Source organism: Leuresthes tenuis, unplaced genomic scaffold (assembly GCF_036924035.1).
Source record: "Leuresthes tenuis unplaced genomic scaffold, fLeuTen1.0.hap1 SCAF_9, whole genome shotgun sequence".
NCBI classification, from domain to species: domain Eukaryota; kingdom Metazoa; phylum Chordata; class Actinopteri; order Atheriniformes; family Atherinopsidae; genus Leuresthes; species Leuresthes tenuis.
The window spans coordinates 8,270,947-8,288,188 of NW_027325363.1; the positions used below are offsets into that span (position 1 = coordinate 8,270,947).

Here is a 17,242-nt window from a genome sequence, read left to right on the forward strand (position 1 = left end):
TTAACATTCATGTTACTAGTAAAAATATTATTGTATTTAAGAAACAAAACTGAAACTCTGAAAATCTAATAGAAACAGAAAATAGTGACTCTCCAGAGGAAGATAAAAACTGCTGCATTCATCCTGCTGTGACCCTTTTTGTTTCCTATTATTTCTGTGTGGGATGTTTGAAATTGTGTGAAACAGCTCAGCCATTAAAATGACTTTGGTTAAGAACACTGTGGCTGGTCAGAAGATGAAATATATGAAGGTAATTTAAACACAGCGTGTTTACCTTATGTTTCTTGGTCATGTTACAGCTGTTATAAAGCTGTTAATAAATACATAGAAAGAAAAGCGTTATTCATTTAGTGCTTAAAAAGAAAGTGCAGTTCTAGATGAGGCAGACAATGGCCAGTTTAATTCTGCAGAGGGGCAAAGCTAATGCAAATATTATAGTTTTATTGAAAGGTCATTACTGATCAAGGCCTGTTCTCATTGGAAACATCATATCAATTCCCTGATGAAGAAACAAAACAACCAATAATTTTTGAGTGAAATTTCTGATACTCTCCACAAGCAGCTGATGTGAAAACTTGAAAAAAGCTTTCAGCCATAGTATAAGAACTTCCAGCCTGTGGTTTCAAGTAGATCAAATGAGCAGTTGTAGACAAACACAAACATGTCGACACATACAGAGATTCTATGACTTATTCTATGTGTGTGTTTATTCATATATTTCCCAACAACTACTTATCCAGTCTGCTTAAGAGTTTAGCTATCTTTGAGAGGTAATTTATTGAAATAATGCAATACTTTTCCATTTACATTAACATTAACCATTACAACTAAAATGCTGGCCTCAACTCTTACATAAACTGTAACCCTAAACAACGTCTTAATGCTGAAACAGTCCTTTAAAGTGGTGTGAAAAGGGAAGACTGGACAAAATATTGTTCATTTGATGGTCTGAAAGAATGTATTTAAGTTGGACATGAACCAACACACAGTGTAACAAAGTTTCAGCTGCTGGAGTTGAGTTTGTAGTCGTTTAGAATTAAAACGGTTTTTAAGAAATATGAAAATGGAAATATTAAAATAAAGACAACATTAACTTCTTAATCACATCAACATAATTCATCATGATCATAGTGCAAGAGCAGAGTAACTGATCAAACAATGGATGCCCAAAGGGAAGATGTTACAGCTAAAAAGCACAAATGTGGTGCTTTGTAAGTAGGACTTTGTGACTATAGGAGGACAAGAAGAGGAAGAATCTAGCAACAGTTAGTCAAGACTGCAGTGACAGCAAGATACCATCACACAGAGATCATGAACATAACATAATGAGATTTGTTTGTAGCACTTACAATGGATTTTTATGACATTTCTTAATGCTTCATTCTGCTTTATACACCATTACGACAATGTTAGATTCCCGTTTGTTTTGAAGTAAAAGCAATGGTGTGAATATCCGGTAAAGAGCAGTTTAATAAAACATGCTAAGTGTCATTTTGTAACTCTTTAAGATTAAACTCATGGCTAATTGGATTAGAGCAAACAAATTTCAACTGATTAATTGGGATTAATAAGTGTAAGCATTGTCAGGGTCATTGCTTAAATCAAACAGACAGTTGTTAGACAGAACAGCTCATAGGAGACTGTTCTCCCTGGTTTCCCGTGTGACGAGTGGACCGTGATGTAATGTACCACTGGGTCTTATGCTCTGCTGCTTTCTTATTCCTCACAGTGTGAAGCGCTGGCTCTCTCAGACAGTCCTCACATACCTTCTCTGTCCTGTCCTCTCAACAGAGAAATCGGTGGAAACATTTTCTTCTCATTTTTAGGGGATTGTGGGCCCTGTCTGTGTTTTGAAATATCCTGTGTGTGTTTTCAGAGAAATGTCTCTTTTACCAACGTTACTCTGCTGCTGTAAGAGCAGACAGTAGCAGCAAAGCATGGCAAGAATTTAGAACTCAACTTTTAAAAGCTTAACAGCGTTAGGGTAGGAATGTGCATGTAATCAACCTCATTGCAACAAATTAATCTAAGAATATTACAAAATTGGAGCAGTACATATTTCAAATGTGTTAAGAATGAGTTGATTATTTGGCTTTTGGTACCACCTTATTCTCTCTCTACATGAATTTGGGCATAATATATTCCAGAGCAGCAGTGTAAAATAGTTTTTGTTGATTATTGTAAGTGACTAATTATATGTATAGAATTGTTCTGCAATTAGTCTATGGTGTTCAAGCCATTTTCTTACTAAAAAAATGATAACATAACATAAAATGTGTTTCAATGTTGAATCATTCAATGTGGAGATATGTTAAATAAAAAATCCTAGAGCTAGATGATTATGCATGACTTAAAAAAAGAGCATTTGCATCAAAGAGCAATTGACATTCTTATGAAGAAGCTACGTGAAAAGGACAAAGGATTCTTCTAGGCTGTCTAGGAAGAGGATGAGGGTCATTAAGACCTTGTTTTAATAAAGGATCGCAAGCTTTTACAATAACCCCCTCTCCAAACCCTATTAGCACTGACCACCTTTCAAAAATGACAATTGGCTAAACACAAGAGCCTATGTCTTATGTTTTAATATTTTTGTTACAGCAGCTTTTTGGATGCACAAGCTGTTAGAATCCTAGTGATAGACGTTACTGCATTTTATTACTGATGTCAAAGGTTTTAGTTTAATCTCGTCACTTTGTAGATTGTGTGTTTCTGTTGATTTAAACATTGGCTAAAAGACAAAAACACTGATTAAATATGATAAGTTTTCCAGAAAGCAGAATGTCAGACTGTAGAAACATGGGCAGTGAGCGGACAGACTACACAAGTTTCTGTGTGTTTAAATCAGTGGATATCACAGAACTTTCTGCACCCTTTCAAAGATAAAACAGAAAAATATCTGCCTTGAGAGAAAATGACTCCGAGACAGGTATACTGATTGTTCATACATATTTCTGCCTCTGATAAGGTCATAATCCTTCAATGTATCAGTAATAATCAGCTGAAATTTTACATTCAGTATCTTATGACAATACAGAAGACACTATTTATACAAAAAGGATGAAATCAATAATTCTGACCAAAGATTTCTTTCAGTTCTATTGACAGAAATGTAAGTAAAATGCCAAAAATTTAACCTTCATTCTTACAGAGGGCTAAAGAGAAATAATTTTCTTTTTTTGTGATGCTTTCTTTGTGTGTCTTAAAGCAAATGATATTAAATCTCCATGATATTTGAAGGACCTTGACATGCTTTGCACAAAAGCTCTTTTTGGCAATATAGCACAACATATTGTACATCTACAATGGTGAATAGCCATAAACTGAGCTAATGTGTTTAGCACTGATTTATCAGTTACTTGGAAATGAAAGAGAAGTCATGGAAGGGTCAGTGTGACTCTCATTCAGTCAAATGAGATGGGGTGCATTCATTTTTTAATCAACGTGAAATATTAATGTCACATTTTACATTTTAATTCTAGACTTCAATTGTAGCATTAACATGTTAATTTTTAATGCTAGAATAAAGTCTTGAATATCTTCCCTTCAATCATCTGTTCTATATCTTGCTTTTCAAGATGTAGGAATTCCAGTAATTTCTAAATTTCAAATCCTCCTCCAAGTAGAGCCAGTACTCGACTGAACTCTAAAACATTTCTGCTGTTCAGAAATTAAACATTTTGAGGTCTTTGCAGCTCCAGTGCAGGCACAGTATTACCTTCTTGAGTACTTGGTTGATAAACTTGAGCCAAAATGTATTTTTCTCCCAGTTATTTGAGTGCACCAAGAATACAAATCTTTGAGTGGAATATCCTTTTGAAAAGCCTTTAGTGCCATCTCTTTGGGCAGCTGCCTACAATTCTATGAATTAGTTTTTGTGATTACATGTAACAGAACAGATGCTAAAATGCCAGACATTTCTTCATGTGGTATGCCTGTCTAATCTAAACTAAACATTTTTTATCTCAACTCTTCTACAATCTGACTACATCACTACTCATTAAACTGCACATAGAATGTTCCCAAACTGTAGCCAAACAGAAATGAAAAGTAGACACTCATTTCACCAGACATTTATTCTTATCTCCTGTTATGGATATTGTATTGCTTGAGGCAGACTGCAGGATTTCAGGGTTGTGCTTAGATAAAACGGCTACAAAAAAGACACAGTGGTGATCATTTTTAAAAGGCAATAGCATTTAAAGTCTATGTAAAGAAAACACAGTATGCATGTTAAAAGATGATTGCTGTAAATATATATGCAAAAATAGATACATTTTTAAGGATCTTCTGTGGCACGCCAGTAATCATGGCTGGTTGACACAATAGAGCCATTCTTAAACTGGCCATTTCCCAACACTATAATCTACAGGGTGTTAGCATTAAAACCACCCAACTATGCCATTGTCCTCCAAATGCATCCGCCCTGGATGCCAAAACTTGCAGAACAGCTTAAGGTCATTTAAATTTCATTATAATGCACTGTGAGTTTTAGGGAAACACACACACTATCATAAAATTGGAGTTACTCACAGTTGATTGATTTTTTTATATAAACACGTGGATAAAGATTGGAGGATGACCACCAACAACCTCCTCTGTGGAGACCATTATACGCTTGATAGTTTTACACTCTTTAATGATAGACAGCTAGGATTAAACCGTTGTTATCAGTCAACGTGGCCGAAGGGTTTGTCTCCCTTCCTGGCCTTCATGCTGCCTACAGCTGGTGCCACATCATCAACAGTATAAGCTTAACAATGCATGTAAGTTGCTTTACGTGCTTAGTTTACCATTTGTAGCTTAGTCCATAGCTGTAAAGTAAAACATATATAGACAGACTATGTAGAATATTCCCAAAAAAATAAAACAGAAAAAATATATAGTCTCACTCAAATGCACAAAAGTAACCCGCCTTATTCAGGTCTTGTGACATATTTTAAATGGTGTGTTTGTAAAACTGTTTCTTATAATGTCTTTACAATCTGTTGGATGCATTGAAACCGTTTGGTTTCGTTAAAACAGTCTCAGGTCAGTTCCCCACGTTGGCACAGTTCATTTGAGATTGTGGAAGAACTGTCAGTCAGTGCCTTCCATGGACACACACTTCAGTGCCTTTGAGCAAGGAATACAATTCTTTCCACAATTGCGACATCCTATTTCATACACTTGTATTCTTTAAAGGCATTCATGCTTTCTGGTTGGTTATTAACACATTTTATGTGATATAGCAAACTAAGAATATTCTGAGATAATGTTCAAAATGATAAGCAGAAAAATAATGACACATTTTAAGTTTGGTACAACAACTACTGCACATTTTGTGATAAATCACTGACAAATCCGGTAATTTGTTCCGGTAATCTTTATTAATTCATGTAAAAAGAGGGATTTTTTAATCTTGTAATTGTGCTTTCTGTCTTTGTAATATGCTTAGTGAAAAAAGAAATGACTGAAATGAAAGCAACTTTTATTGAACAGCAAAGCTGCAAACTCTGACCACAGAATCTATGAAAAACCTTACAAAAAAAAAAGACTTACAAAAAAGCCTTCCCAAACCATCTGAGAGACATAACATCTCCAATGTTTCATTGCTCTGCCCTGAGGCCTCTACTCCATAGGATATACCCAAATCTCCTCACTTTGTGAGGCATCCGAGACAGCATCCTTCCCTCCTTCTATCACAAAGGTTCAGCCCAAAAGCCCCTTGGAGGTAGCTAATTTAAATTTCTGCCATCTTATTCTTTCAGTCAGTGATGACAGTGCTTGGACATTAGTGAACATAGGGAAATGCAGTACATAGATCAACCACTAAAAATACATCTTTGCCTATTGGTCCAGCTTTCTCTGACTATTTACTGCAGAGATAAGTCCTGCTCCACTTGTTCCCCACTCATAAACAATATCCCAAAGACATGGAGTCCTCCACACTTTTCTACCTGAGAGTCATGGGTGCAGATTTAAAGGTACTAATTCACATCCACTCTACTACAAACCATTGCAGTATAAATTTAAGGTCACCACCTAATGAAACCAAAAATATCCCATCAACTGCAAAAAAGCAAACGTGCTATTCTGGCCAGCACTGTGCTAGTCTATAAATTATGTGTCAGTGATATTAAAGACATTTGAGGTCAGCAACACTCCATGCCCAATGTCAACAGCTTGGCATAGCACTTACAGTGTTACTGTCATCTCAGTGGCCCATTCAGGCTCTTAGTCTTCCATAGCTGTCAGAGCAGCACAAAAAACACTTTAACTACACAAAATTATAAGTAACACACATGGAGATGAGACTGCTGCCTATTTAAATGACACTTTTAAACTTAAATCAACTTTACATTCAAGGTCATGTAGATGGTACTATGAATAATTCTTCATGCCATTACTGAACATTTTAATTCACTTAGTTTTTAATGATCTAATTACATAGAGTATTACATGGTATTATCTCAAATTCAAGTTTTCTGTCCAAGTAACTGAATGTTTCTGGAATATAAATTATTTTTATAAGTAGGGTTAACAACATGTGGCATAAATATTCTACAAGAACTATAACAGGGAGTATTATTCTAAAATACATATTGTATAAGAGTTTGCTCATTGCAGGCCAAAAAAAAGAGCATGTGTGCATCAGTGAGGAGTGGCATGGATCTTACCTCTCTGAGACTGAGTGCTTGCTTGAGTAATTCTGCTCTCCGACTTTCCGCCTGCCTCGCATGGAAAGAGTTGCTTTGACTCTGGATGACAAACACTATCTCCCGCAGGTCTAGAGGAACACAAAGGGCAGAGATGTGAGAATGCTCACATATAGTGAAATAGGATCACGTCAATCGATGACCTTCTAAGAGTAAGACAGGATAAGAGCCACAGTCTGAATAACTGAGGTGACTTTGGCTAATCTCCATTATTGGCCTGTTGATAATAACCACCACATCAAGAGCTTAATTGACTTGAGAGAGAGTATGTAAATGTCACAGCCCAGACTGTTTTACTAATCAAAGATTAGCAGTCAGAAGAGCATTTCTCTGAGGCGCAGTAACAGCCAAATAGGTTGACACAGCCCAACTGTCCACTTCTGGCTCAGTGACACAGCTGCAATATCAGTAAAACTCAGTGTTATTACTATAATGTTAAGCACAAGCTAAAGAAGGAGCTATCAGCTCAATAATATATGTTTAAAACCTTCTAATAGGCCACTTTAATATTGGGAACATGTTTGGATTCCATCTTTGTCAGTGATTCAGCTTGCTGTAGGTATTCGTCATGTGAAATCTATTTACGGGGCTGTAATAATGACACAGATCAGTGAAGAATGACATTGGCTGTACAAACATGTCCACATAAACCCTGTGGCTCTCACTACTGGTACAAAACAAGACCAAAGGACCAGAGGCAAGAAATGAAAAAATAAATGTGTCATTTTGTCTTTGGCTCTGTACAATTACATCTGACAACTCTTAAATCCTGTGAGCTGTTCCTTAGATCAAAATAAAGTCTGCAGAACCTGGCTGGAATGACTTGTGATGACAGAAAAGCTTTTCAAAGATTTAGAGCTGTGAGCTGGGAGCTATCAGGTAACAAAAATAACAGAGGTTGTGTCAGATTTCTTGTTAGGACCAGCAGCTCAGAAAATCATTAACTGGATGCACAAGGCTTTTGTAATAAATTCGGGCTCCTTTAACATTAATTAGATATTTGAGTATTTGAACAGAACATGGTCATAAGGAGTATACTATGTCATACATTTTAATAACTGTAAGAAATGCTCCCATGGTGCCCACAAAAGTGTGAGTGTTTTAATGTTTCAAAACATAAATAGGTAGCAAGCAGTGCTGGCAAGTCTACAGTATTGTCTTTGGAGTTGTGCAAAAGCTAGATGTGGAGAAAGGGGAAGGGTGAGTGCTGACGACAGCAAGATTAGATGGATTCCCTTTGCTTCAATTACACTACTTGAACCCACTCCCACCCTGGGTTGAGATATTAGTGTTGGGGTGAAGGATATACTTTTTATCATAGGACAGTGTCTTTGTCAAATCTCCTTAATTAAGGGTTGGTGGGTGTGTATCTCTTTTGACAAACTAACAACAATGATCCCATTGATCCTTGAGTCCTTGCAAGTGGAGAAATTACTTCCTAAAACTCAGCATGTCCATCTCGCAACAGATCTAACAACTACAGAGAGCTGAGCTTAGTGAGGATACCACCACATCACCTCTAAATGTCCTCCTGCTGAGCTTGCTAAATGAACAACACTGTGCGTGCGTGTGTCTGCATTTAGTTTCACAAAAAGCTGTGCTTCTCGAGGCCCCAGGTGAGGCACCAGCCTCTTGATACTGCACAGTACAGCAATACCAGCTGGAGGACACTACAGGCAAAAATCAGATAAGGAGTTTGCCAATTTCTCATTGTAGAGATAATGCATAAGAAAGGAGCATGAGAGGTAAAAAAAAAAAGACTAATTAGAACTGAATTCACCTATTAATGGGTTTCGATTAATTATCAAAGAGGCCCAAAGGGAAAAGTAAAAATCCTGTTTTAGTGCTCTTCCTCTGCCATTTCCATCATCCTCGAGGCCTGCAAAATCACCTTTGTGCACTATTGATGTTCATGGCAGTGAAACAATACAACTGCTACATCTACTTGTACTTACAAAAGGCTGTAAAACAAAGACTTGTACACCAACAAAGCTACAAAGTTCTTTTTAATGAATATGTGAGGCAGTACATTAATTGCTGAAGGCTGAGACAAATATAGATTTGAAAAAGCTAGATTAGAAAAAAAATGGAAAAGCACTGGAAAAGGTTATTAGTGATGGGAGTGTGGTAATTAAGCTATAGGAGATGATGTGGTTTCCAGAAGAGGGGTAAGTGGTTGGATGTTATGAGTGGTTACCAGTTATGCTGCTAGACATGAACTGCAGTTATTGTTTGCAATTCCATTTGAAAAATGGGTGACATTTAAGGTCCTCTTAGAAGAGACTGCTCCAAGGGCGGAGCAGAGCCCTCAATGGTATTAGACGTTTAGTGGATTTGCTCTTTGAGAGTACTCTATGAAGTTCAAATGAAGCCACTGGGGCAAATTTTTAAGAGTCTTAACTGTGTTTATACACACCTGTCTTGCCCTAGCGCCCCCAATGTCACAATATCTGTCATGTGCTGGAGGGCCACATGTGAAAAACAGGAAGAGCTGCAGGGAAGAGTGTGCGAGTGGGCCCGTCTCTACAGGCATCTGTAGACCCATCAAAACTCAAGAAGGCATAACTATTGTAAATGTTAACAAAAACAATAAAATGACTGGAAACTGTGAAAAGCTTTTCCTGTGGTGTTGGGGTAACAATGTCTCAGTGCAACACCGACTGCTTAGGAAAGAAATTGCAGTGAGCCAAGCATGACTGAATGACTGATGTTGCGACTATAATCGCAGCTTCAAAAGCTATTTGGAGCAGAGAGTACAAATTGGAGCCCACAGTGCTACCTTTCTGAAGGAAGGTATGCTGTTAATTTGCTAATTTGCAATTTTACCAGTTTTTTTTTTGTTGTAAATGTAATATCAAGTCAGTTAAAATCATGGATTGATCATGATTATGTTTTAGAGAAAAAAAATGTGTGAACTAGCAGATTAGGGAAGAAATCGTTTTAAATGTGTGTGACATAGACATGAATAGTTATGCTAACAATGCATCCTGAGAATGCATTGCTCCCACAGGCTTCATTGAAAATGTACTCTATGTCTTCATAGCCTTGGCAGCAGGCGGCAATATAGGCTACATTACACATAGCTTTGTTACTGACACAAAACAAAAACTTTGAGGAACAGGACACAAACAAAACAGATGGAAAATTAGAAAGAACTTTTCTGGGATTTTTTTTTTCAGTTAAACATGTTTATTCGTTCATGTCAGCGAGTATTGTTCATGTTTATTCTCTAGAAGCAAAAACAACTGATAGCTCATTAGACGTCTGATGTAATAGACTACATCAGGACTGTTTAGCATGAGAGCTGATTTAGTTCTGATGTATTGTTTTATTTCCTTTTTCCCCACATGTCCATCAACTCTTTTTCATAGAAAGGCACCACTTCACATCAAGCAATCTTAGATTTTTTTTTTTATCAAATTGAGGAATCTTTTTAAAAATGTCATTTCCATCAATTGTTTCTCATATGCAACTTACATTTGTTTTTATTGTTTTAATATGTGCATTTTATTATATATCTACATTATAGATTTTTAAAAATGTATGGTCATGTTTCCATCTTTTTATCGTCTAAGATTTTTTGAATGACTCTTGTTTGAAAAGTGTCATGAGAATTAAACTTTGACTGAAACCTGGCAAAGCACTCTTACAGGCGATACAGGCGATAAAAATGGTATCTACTCCTGGAGGACTGTTATTGACTTATTTCCCTGCCAGTGCAGATGAATGGTGGCTATTGTTACTTTTCTAATCTGAGATCTCTGTTTTGCTACAGACTGAAAAGCACTTGAAAAGTACATCAGGCTCCCTATAATTGCTAAGCACGTGTGTCGGAAATTATATGAATGCTTTGTTGGCAGTTAGACCCAGTAAAAAATGAACTTAAATTCACCCAGTACCTGTGTTGATGCAATGTTATTAAAATACTGACATTCCCATTAGAAGTAAGAAGGGGATATGGGGAAATTTAAACCGATGGATAACAACATGTCAGCATTTGTGAGCTCCTTGCCAAGAGCTTTTGTGTATCATAAACAGCCCTGCAACTCTGTTAACACAGATGTAGAACTATTTCCCTCTTTCTCTTTTCATCTGTTTAAAACAGATGTTTTTCTTCTTTTTTTTTTAAATCACCTGTTATATGCCCACTTACACACTCTGTTTAACAGTTGTCACAAAAGAAAAGTTTTAAGTGCAAGCAGTAGTAGTTATGTTTAATAAATGATGGAGGTGGAAATAAGAAATATATAAATATATTATTTTATCATCTTATTATAATTATATTATTATTATAAGTTTCACCAAGCACCAAAGAAGGGACAATACACCTCTTTTTAGTAAAATGAGTAAAATCATACAAGGATACCCCACCTAGCAGTAAGTAATGTGCCTTCAATGAAAGAGATTGTAGATTCCTGAGGAGATGCAGCCGAAACCCCAGTCCCCTCAGAGCAAATGATTTTATTTCGCCAGGTCGATGGGAGTAGAAAGCATGAGTGCAGTGCTCATTTATCCCCCCCAGTTCAGTATCCCTCTGGGACTATTCCACAAGAAAAAAAAATCCGAATCATCCTTGAAATTTATTGGATAGAATGAGAAACAGAATGCTGCTTCCTTCCTTCTCTCTTATCTGTTGCTTTTCTCAATGCACGGACCTACTTTAAAGGGCATCAGCATCTGGTCCATGGCAAACTGATTAAAATGCAGATTTCTAGTATTCATTCACTGTTTCAATATCTACACATATACACTGCAAGAGGGTAGTGGATCAAACTGATTAAAGATCCAAGGCTGATGTAAAATGTGATTGTATTTCTAGGTAAGTGCATGTCAGGTCGGACTCTGTGGTGGCCTGGCCACTGGCCTTGCAGTGTTGTCATCTCACTGACACAAATCAATAGTGACACCTCCTTGGAGCAGATTGCAGATGTTGCCAAGTGCAGGAAGAGCTAAGAGCACACTGACCTCTAGGCAGTCCTGCAGCTCTGTCGCCTCCATCAGTGCCACAGAGCAGGCATGTTTAGTCACTGGAACTGTCACAGGAACGTTTTATTTCAACCTGGAATATCTCTATCCCCACAACTCAATAAGCACACATGTCACGGTAAGGCCATAGACAGTGAACATGTTCAAACTATTTGAAAACCAGGACTCCAGTATTCTTAAAGACAAATGAGGAGTTTGAGGACAGAAAGCTGATCAGTAGAGCAATTTCCATGACAAAAGTCTTCTGAAAGCTAAAGGGACAAGATTCTGTGGATGAGGCCATTAGGGTGTTGTGGGAGCAATGAAACTCATGACATATCCACAGTTCTCCACTGCAAGCACATAGGCAGAGATGACAGAGGATGTCAATATCTCATTTCCATACTCAGCAACCCTATTCCCAATTCAGCAGCTGATTGTGCCAGTGTAAAACCTGCTTCACTCCAGTGACTCATATGATTGAACTCCCAGTGACAAGATAGCCCAGAATTATTCTTCTCCTAAAAATTCCCCCCAATCTCTTCTTTCCTCACGTCCAGAGCAGCGCATGTGAGAAGCAAAGACCACTGGAGCAAACTGTGTTGTGGTTGTCTTCAGCCAAACAAACCATGACTGCCACGCAACACCAAAGTAAGACAGTCAGTCCACAGAAATAAATTTGGAATTCAGCCTGACAGCACAGATTCAATATAGCCAACTTTTTTGGCTATTGAGAGTTTGATTTAGACATAAAAATGATTTACCTCCCTCACTGGCAATCATCTAGTGTGCCACAGGCCTATGGATCATCAGGTAAATTAAATGATTTTCTATCATCCTTCTTCTCTTGTTAATACATACTTTTAATTGCCTTGCTCAAAATCAATACTGAGCATGGCATATGCAACTTTCAGCTTACTGCGAAAAGGTCAATAACACAAATATCTACCAATAAAACATAGAGAGGAAAACAGCAGAAAGAAAGCGGACAGAAATGAAGAGAAACAGAAAAAGACAAGAGAGGTGTTCAAGAGGAGAAAGTCATCAGATGAAAACATCCCTACAAAAAGTATTAACACAAAAACATAGCAGATCAAAAATAAAAGAAACAAACAAGCCTCGAACTTGTGATAATTACACTCATTAGAGTTCTGTAGAGTTCATGACTCCATAGACAGCACCACTGAAGACTAATGAGTGCTGAATTCAACCCTTAAACCTCACTTAGTATCAATAATTCAGGAAGTTCGGGCAATTCATTCTTAAAAGATTTCAGGCCTTGCTTATAGAGCCCATTTATTATACATAATGCTATTGGAAAAGAGGAAACAGAATGAAACCACCACTTGAAAATAAATTAGATTCTATCTTGTTTTTAAAAATCAGAATTTTGGGCGAGATGCACGATGTCATGGCCCTTATGCCAATATATGGTGCCATTGCTTCCAGGATTTGTTAGAATGGTTGTGTGTTGTTATTTGACATTGGAAAATAAAGTTTTGGGCTGTATTTAAGGTTAGAATGGCAAAAAGCAGACACTACAGAGATTTGTCACAGTCAAGCAACCAGGCACTCCACAGAAAAGTGTAAAGAGGGAACATAAGTATGCAAAGAGTTCAGTAAACATATTGTGAACATTGTGTCTTCTTCACGATACAATGTGTATAGATCTAATCTAAAGAAGCTCGCTCTGAGCAACAGCTCCAAATGTTTATTTTTACTATAGTGATGATCTGATTTAAAATTCTAGCATAACTTCACTATTATGGTTCATTTAAGGAGGTCATATCATGTTCTTTTCCCCATACTGTCAGTGTATTATACAGCTTTGGTGCATGCAAAATGCCAGCTGTCCCAATGCTCGTGAAACGCCTGTCTTGACGTCCAGGCTTTTCTTTCTTCATGTAATGACATCGCCACAAAACATATTTGCAAACTATTTTCTTAATGGCTTGTCTACCACACCTCAAACTGGGTACCTGCCTTGCAAGATGCCATTTTTGATCAATCACCTGACCCCATCAAGAGACGAGAGCTAAAACTGGGTGTTTCAGACAGCAAGCAACTAAAGTTGCGTGTCATATGTAATGGCTCTTGAAACCTCTTTAAAGAGACTTCAAAAAGTATTTCAACAACTTCATTATTTTCTGTGTTTAAGAAAAAGGCAAGCATACCATTATCCATGTGTACATCTATGTCTCCCTCCTGATCACCTTCACACACTGTGTACTGTACAGACTGCAGAGAGACAGCAGTAGCCACTTCTCTGCCAAAGCCTTGACATGATATGTGACTTGATGCAGATTTCCCCTTGCTCTGAACTTACAGAGCTAATAGCTTGTTACTTTTTTTAAGGATTTTTTTGGCATGATTGGCCTTAATTGGAAAGTTGTTCGACAGAAAATGAGGATAGAGAGAGAGGGAGAGGACATGCAGCAAAGCACCCGGAGCCGGGACTCGAACTGGGAACAGCTGCATGGAAGGTTCAGCCTCTGCATATGGGATGTCTGCTCAACCAGCTGAGCTAACCGACACTCCAGCATGTTACTTTCTAACTCAGCGGTTTTAGTTCTGTTTGAGATTACAGAACTAAGATCATCATATAAAACATATTTCCATTTTTCTGTGCTTCAGTGATAAAGTGTCTCAGTTTGAAAATGGCTAAACTGTTTACTGTGTCTGTCATTATCCTTTACATTTAGTTGTGGTGCAAGCAGTCTTGATATGCAAATGACAAATCAAGGGAGTGGAAATCAGGTTCATACACATGTACATAGTGTCACAACGATTGAGATTTACAAGAAAGAACCACATGTACGTATGACTTCATATTTGGGAGAAAAGAATGCGTATGCACATATTTGTCTTTGTATGTACATACAGTTTTCGTCATTAATCAACACACATTTATGGATCTGGTCCATTGTTGGTGCCATGCTCTCTGAAGTGCAATAACTTGGGTTCATGTCTAGTGTTATGTCTTTAAGACTCAATGCAAAAATCAAGTCTTAGAAATTTTAAAAGCCAGACAATTTGTGACCGAAACTGCTATTAAAACTATTTAAAACTGAAAGCTCAACTGCCTACAAGTAAAGCTGAACAGATATAACATGCAAACAGTGAGGCAAATAACTAAAATGGTCCGAATGGATGCCAAACTAGATTTTAGTCAAAATCTACCTTGTACAGACAATTAGAAAAACCTCTCTATCCTGAGCCCTAAAGCAGCACAAACAGAACAGCAGACACGATCTTCTGCTAAAACTGGTTTAATTAAAAATGTTTTAAAAATGTATTACTATTCATTACTGTAACTGCTCGACTGTGGCACTCTGCATATAACACAAAATGTTATCTGCTTCCTCCTGAGAATACCAGACTGGGAATGAAGTGAGTGGTTTGCGTAGGCGGGACAAATTCTAGATTATGATGATGCTTAATGCTTTCTGTATTGCCATACAATTGTGAAAAATCCTCTTATACAAACAGACTGGAAGAAGAAAAACAAATAAAAAATGTTGTCATATTAGTGTAAAAAAAGAGCTCCTGTCAACTAACAGAACATTAGTGAAAGTTCCCACAAATCCGATTTAAAGCATTTCTGATTACATTTGTTGACTGTGATGAAAAGAGTATATTACATTCAATTAGTTCCTGAAGACTGATGGAGAGTATGCATATAAGCATGTTTTAGCACTCGTATCTGAACAAAGTGCCATTATTATTATCATATTGTTGCTGGGTTGAACAATTTCCTAGGGCATTTAGTTTGCATATGTTCTCCAAAGTGTCAACTATTAGTGTTGCTAAGATAAATGAATGCTGCAGTTTAAAAATAAACATATGTAGCTTAATATGGGTGCTTTTTCTTTTTTTTTAAGATATAGTAGCATTGAAATGTAGAAGATTAACTGATTTCCAAAAGAAGAACAAGAAACTTTTTTTTCCTTTTTTAACAATTTTACTGTGAAATAGAGGAAATGACAGCACCATGCAAAATATTTAAGCTCAGAGAATTTCAACCAAAGTGACTTTAATTACCTTGATAGAGCTACAGATTGTTTTAATCTATGGCTTTAAAAACAGCTTTAAAAATAGTTAAAGCTGCCCAGAAATCTGAAAATTAGAATAACTGATGCCCACAAAGCCACAAAGGATGGTTTTAATGAAGACAGCAAAACATTTTAATGGTTTAGTTAAGATCTGGATTTAGCATGAAAGAAAAACATTTTGGTTGCAATGAGCAAAGACATGTTTGGGGGAAAAAAAGAGGTTGTGGAATTTATGAAAATAACACCTCTGCAACTGTTAAGTAAGCGGTGGACTAGCTTGTTTAAAAAGAAGAATGGATTCAATACCAGCAAATTCTTAGGGCAGATATTATATCACTGCTCAAAAAGCAATGATAAAAAACTAATGGTTTCTACAACAGGACAATGCCCCTAAATACTAAAACCACCTCAAGAGCTGCAAGCTCTTGCATGCCTTGTAGGTCTCTTAAAAGTGACCTCATCAAAAATCTATGGATGGATCTTAGAATAGCAATGTATGCAAAGTGCCCAAGAATCCCAGAGAGTTACAAGCGTTTTGATGCATGGATGTGTGAAAATGGCCCAAACTGCTGAAAAGAGCTGAAAGACTTCATAAAATGTTTTCAAGCTGTGACAGTAGATCAAAGGGTGTTAAGTTACCCAAACTATTGCTTCTCGATTAATTTTTCTTTTTGTCATGAATGAAAAAAGTGCTTGAAATACTAAACAAATGTGTCATATCTGCATTTCTGTCTTTTGGAAATCAGGTAATTTTGTCTCACGTAATGACTCACAAGAAATATATTTTGACCACCGAATCCCAAACTTTTTCATGCATTTATATTTAGTGATATATAGTAAGCTCCCCTGCAGTGTGGGCTTACTGCACTTCACTGAGACATTCTTGTTTTTGGATTTGGGGCCATGCCCTCCCTCTAAAGGCAGATTGAGCGATTTGTTCTTATATGTTCTTAAAAGTCACAAGCTCTTTTGTAACAAACAAGCCAGTTTGACATTTAAATGTCCCCCTGTATTGTGAAGACAACAAGAGGTCCTCCTTTCCTCTTTCTTATCTTTTAAATTCTTGCCCACAAACAACATTCTTTGCAGGCAGGCTTTGTCTCTTTTGCCTCTAACACAGGTAAAAACTATCTTAGTGGCAGTTACTATAGCTACATTTTTTTTAGATATCTGTCTGCTTGTATTTCCTCTTGTTTGAGGTCCCAAATGAGAGCATTATGAAGTTGCTTTTGTGTGCTTCCATGTCTGCCGTGACCTAGTTGAATGAACAGGCAGAGGTCCAGGAAACGGGCTCCGAACTCCACTGTAGGCTCCTGAAAATCGCTTTCAGATGGTGATTGTATGAGCCCCCTGAAGCATGAATGGCATGCATGAGATCTTTTCATTTGCTCTACTTATGAAATTCCTGGCTGCTGTCAAATCAATAAAGAGATGGGACTATATGTAAGAAATCAGAGAAACTCTCCGTTTATATTTCTCAAGGTAGAGATCAGACAAAAGCCCATTTTAATTATTTTCTTTTTGTGGTGT

At 37.1% G+C, this 17,242-nt stretch overlaps 1 protein-coding gene across 1 annotated transcript in view; it reads right to left on the reverse strand.

The window, feature by feature from the left end:
• b3glcta (beta 3-glucosyltransferase a) overlaps positions 1–17,242 on the reverse strand; it is a 67,463-nt gene that overhangs the window by 24,847 nt on the left and 25,374 nt on the right. The window contains exon 4 of the mRNA XM_072392161.1: positions 6,657–6,766. Coding sequence (XP_072248262.1) covers positions 6,657–6,766 — 110 coding nt within the window. The remainder of the gene's footprint in view (positions 1–6,656; positions 6,767–17,242) is intronic.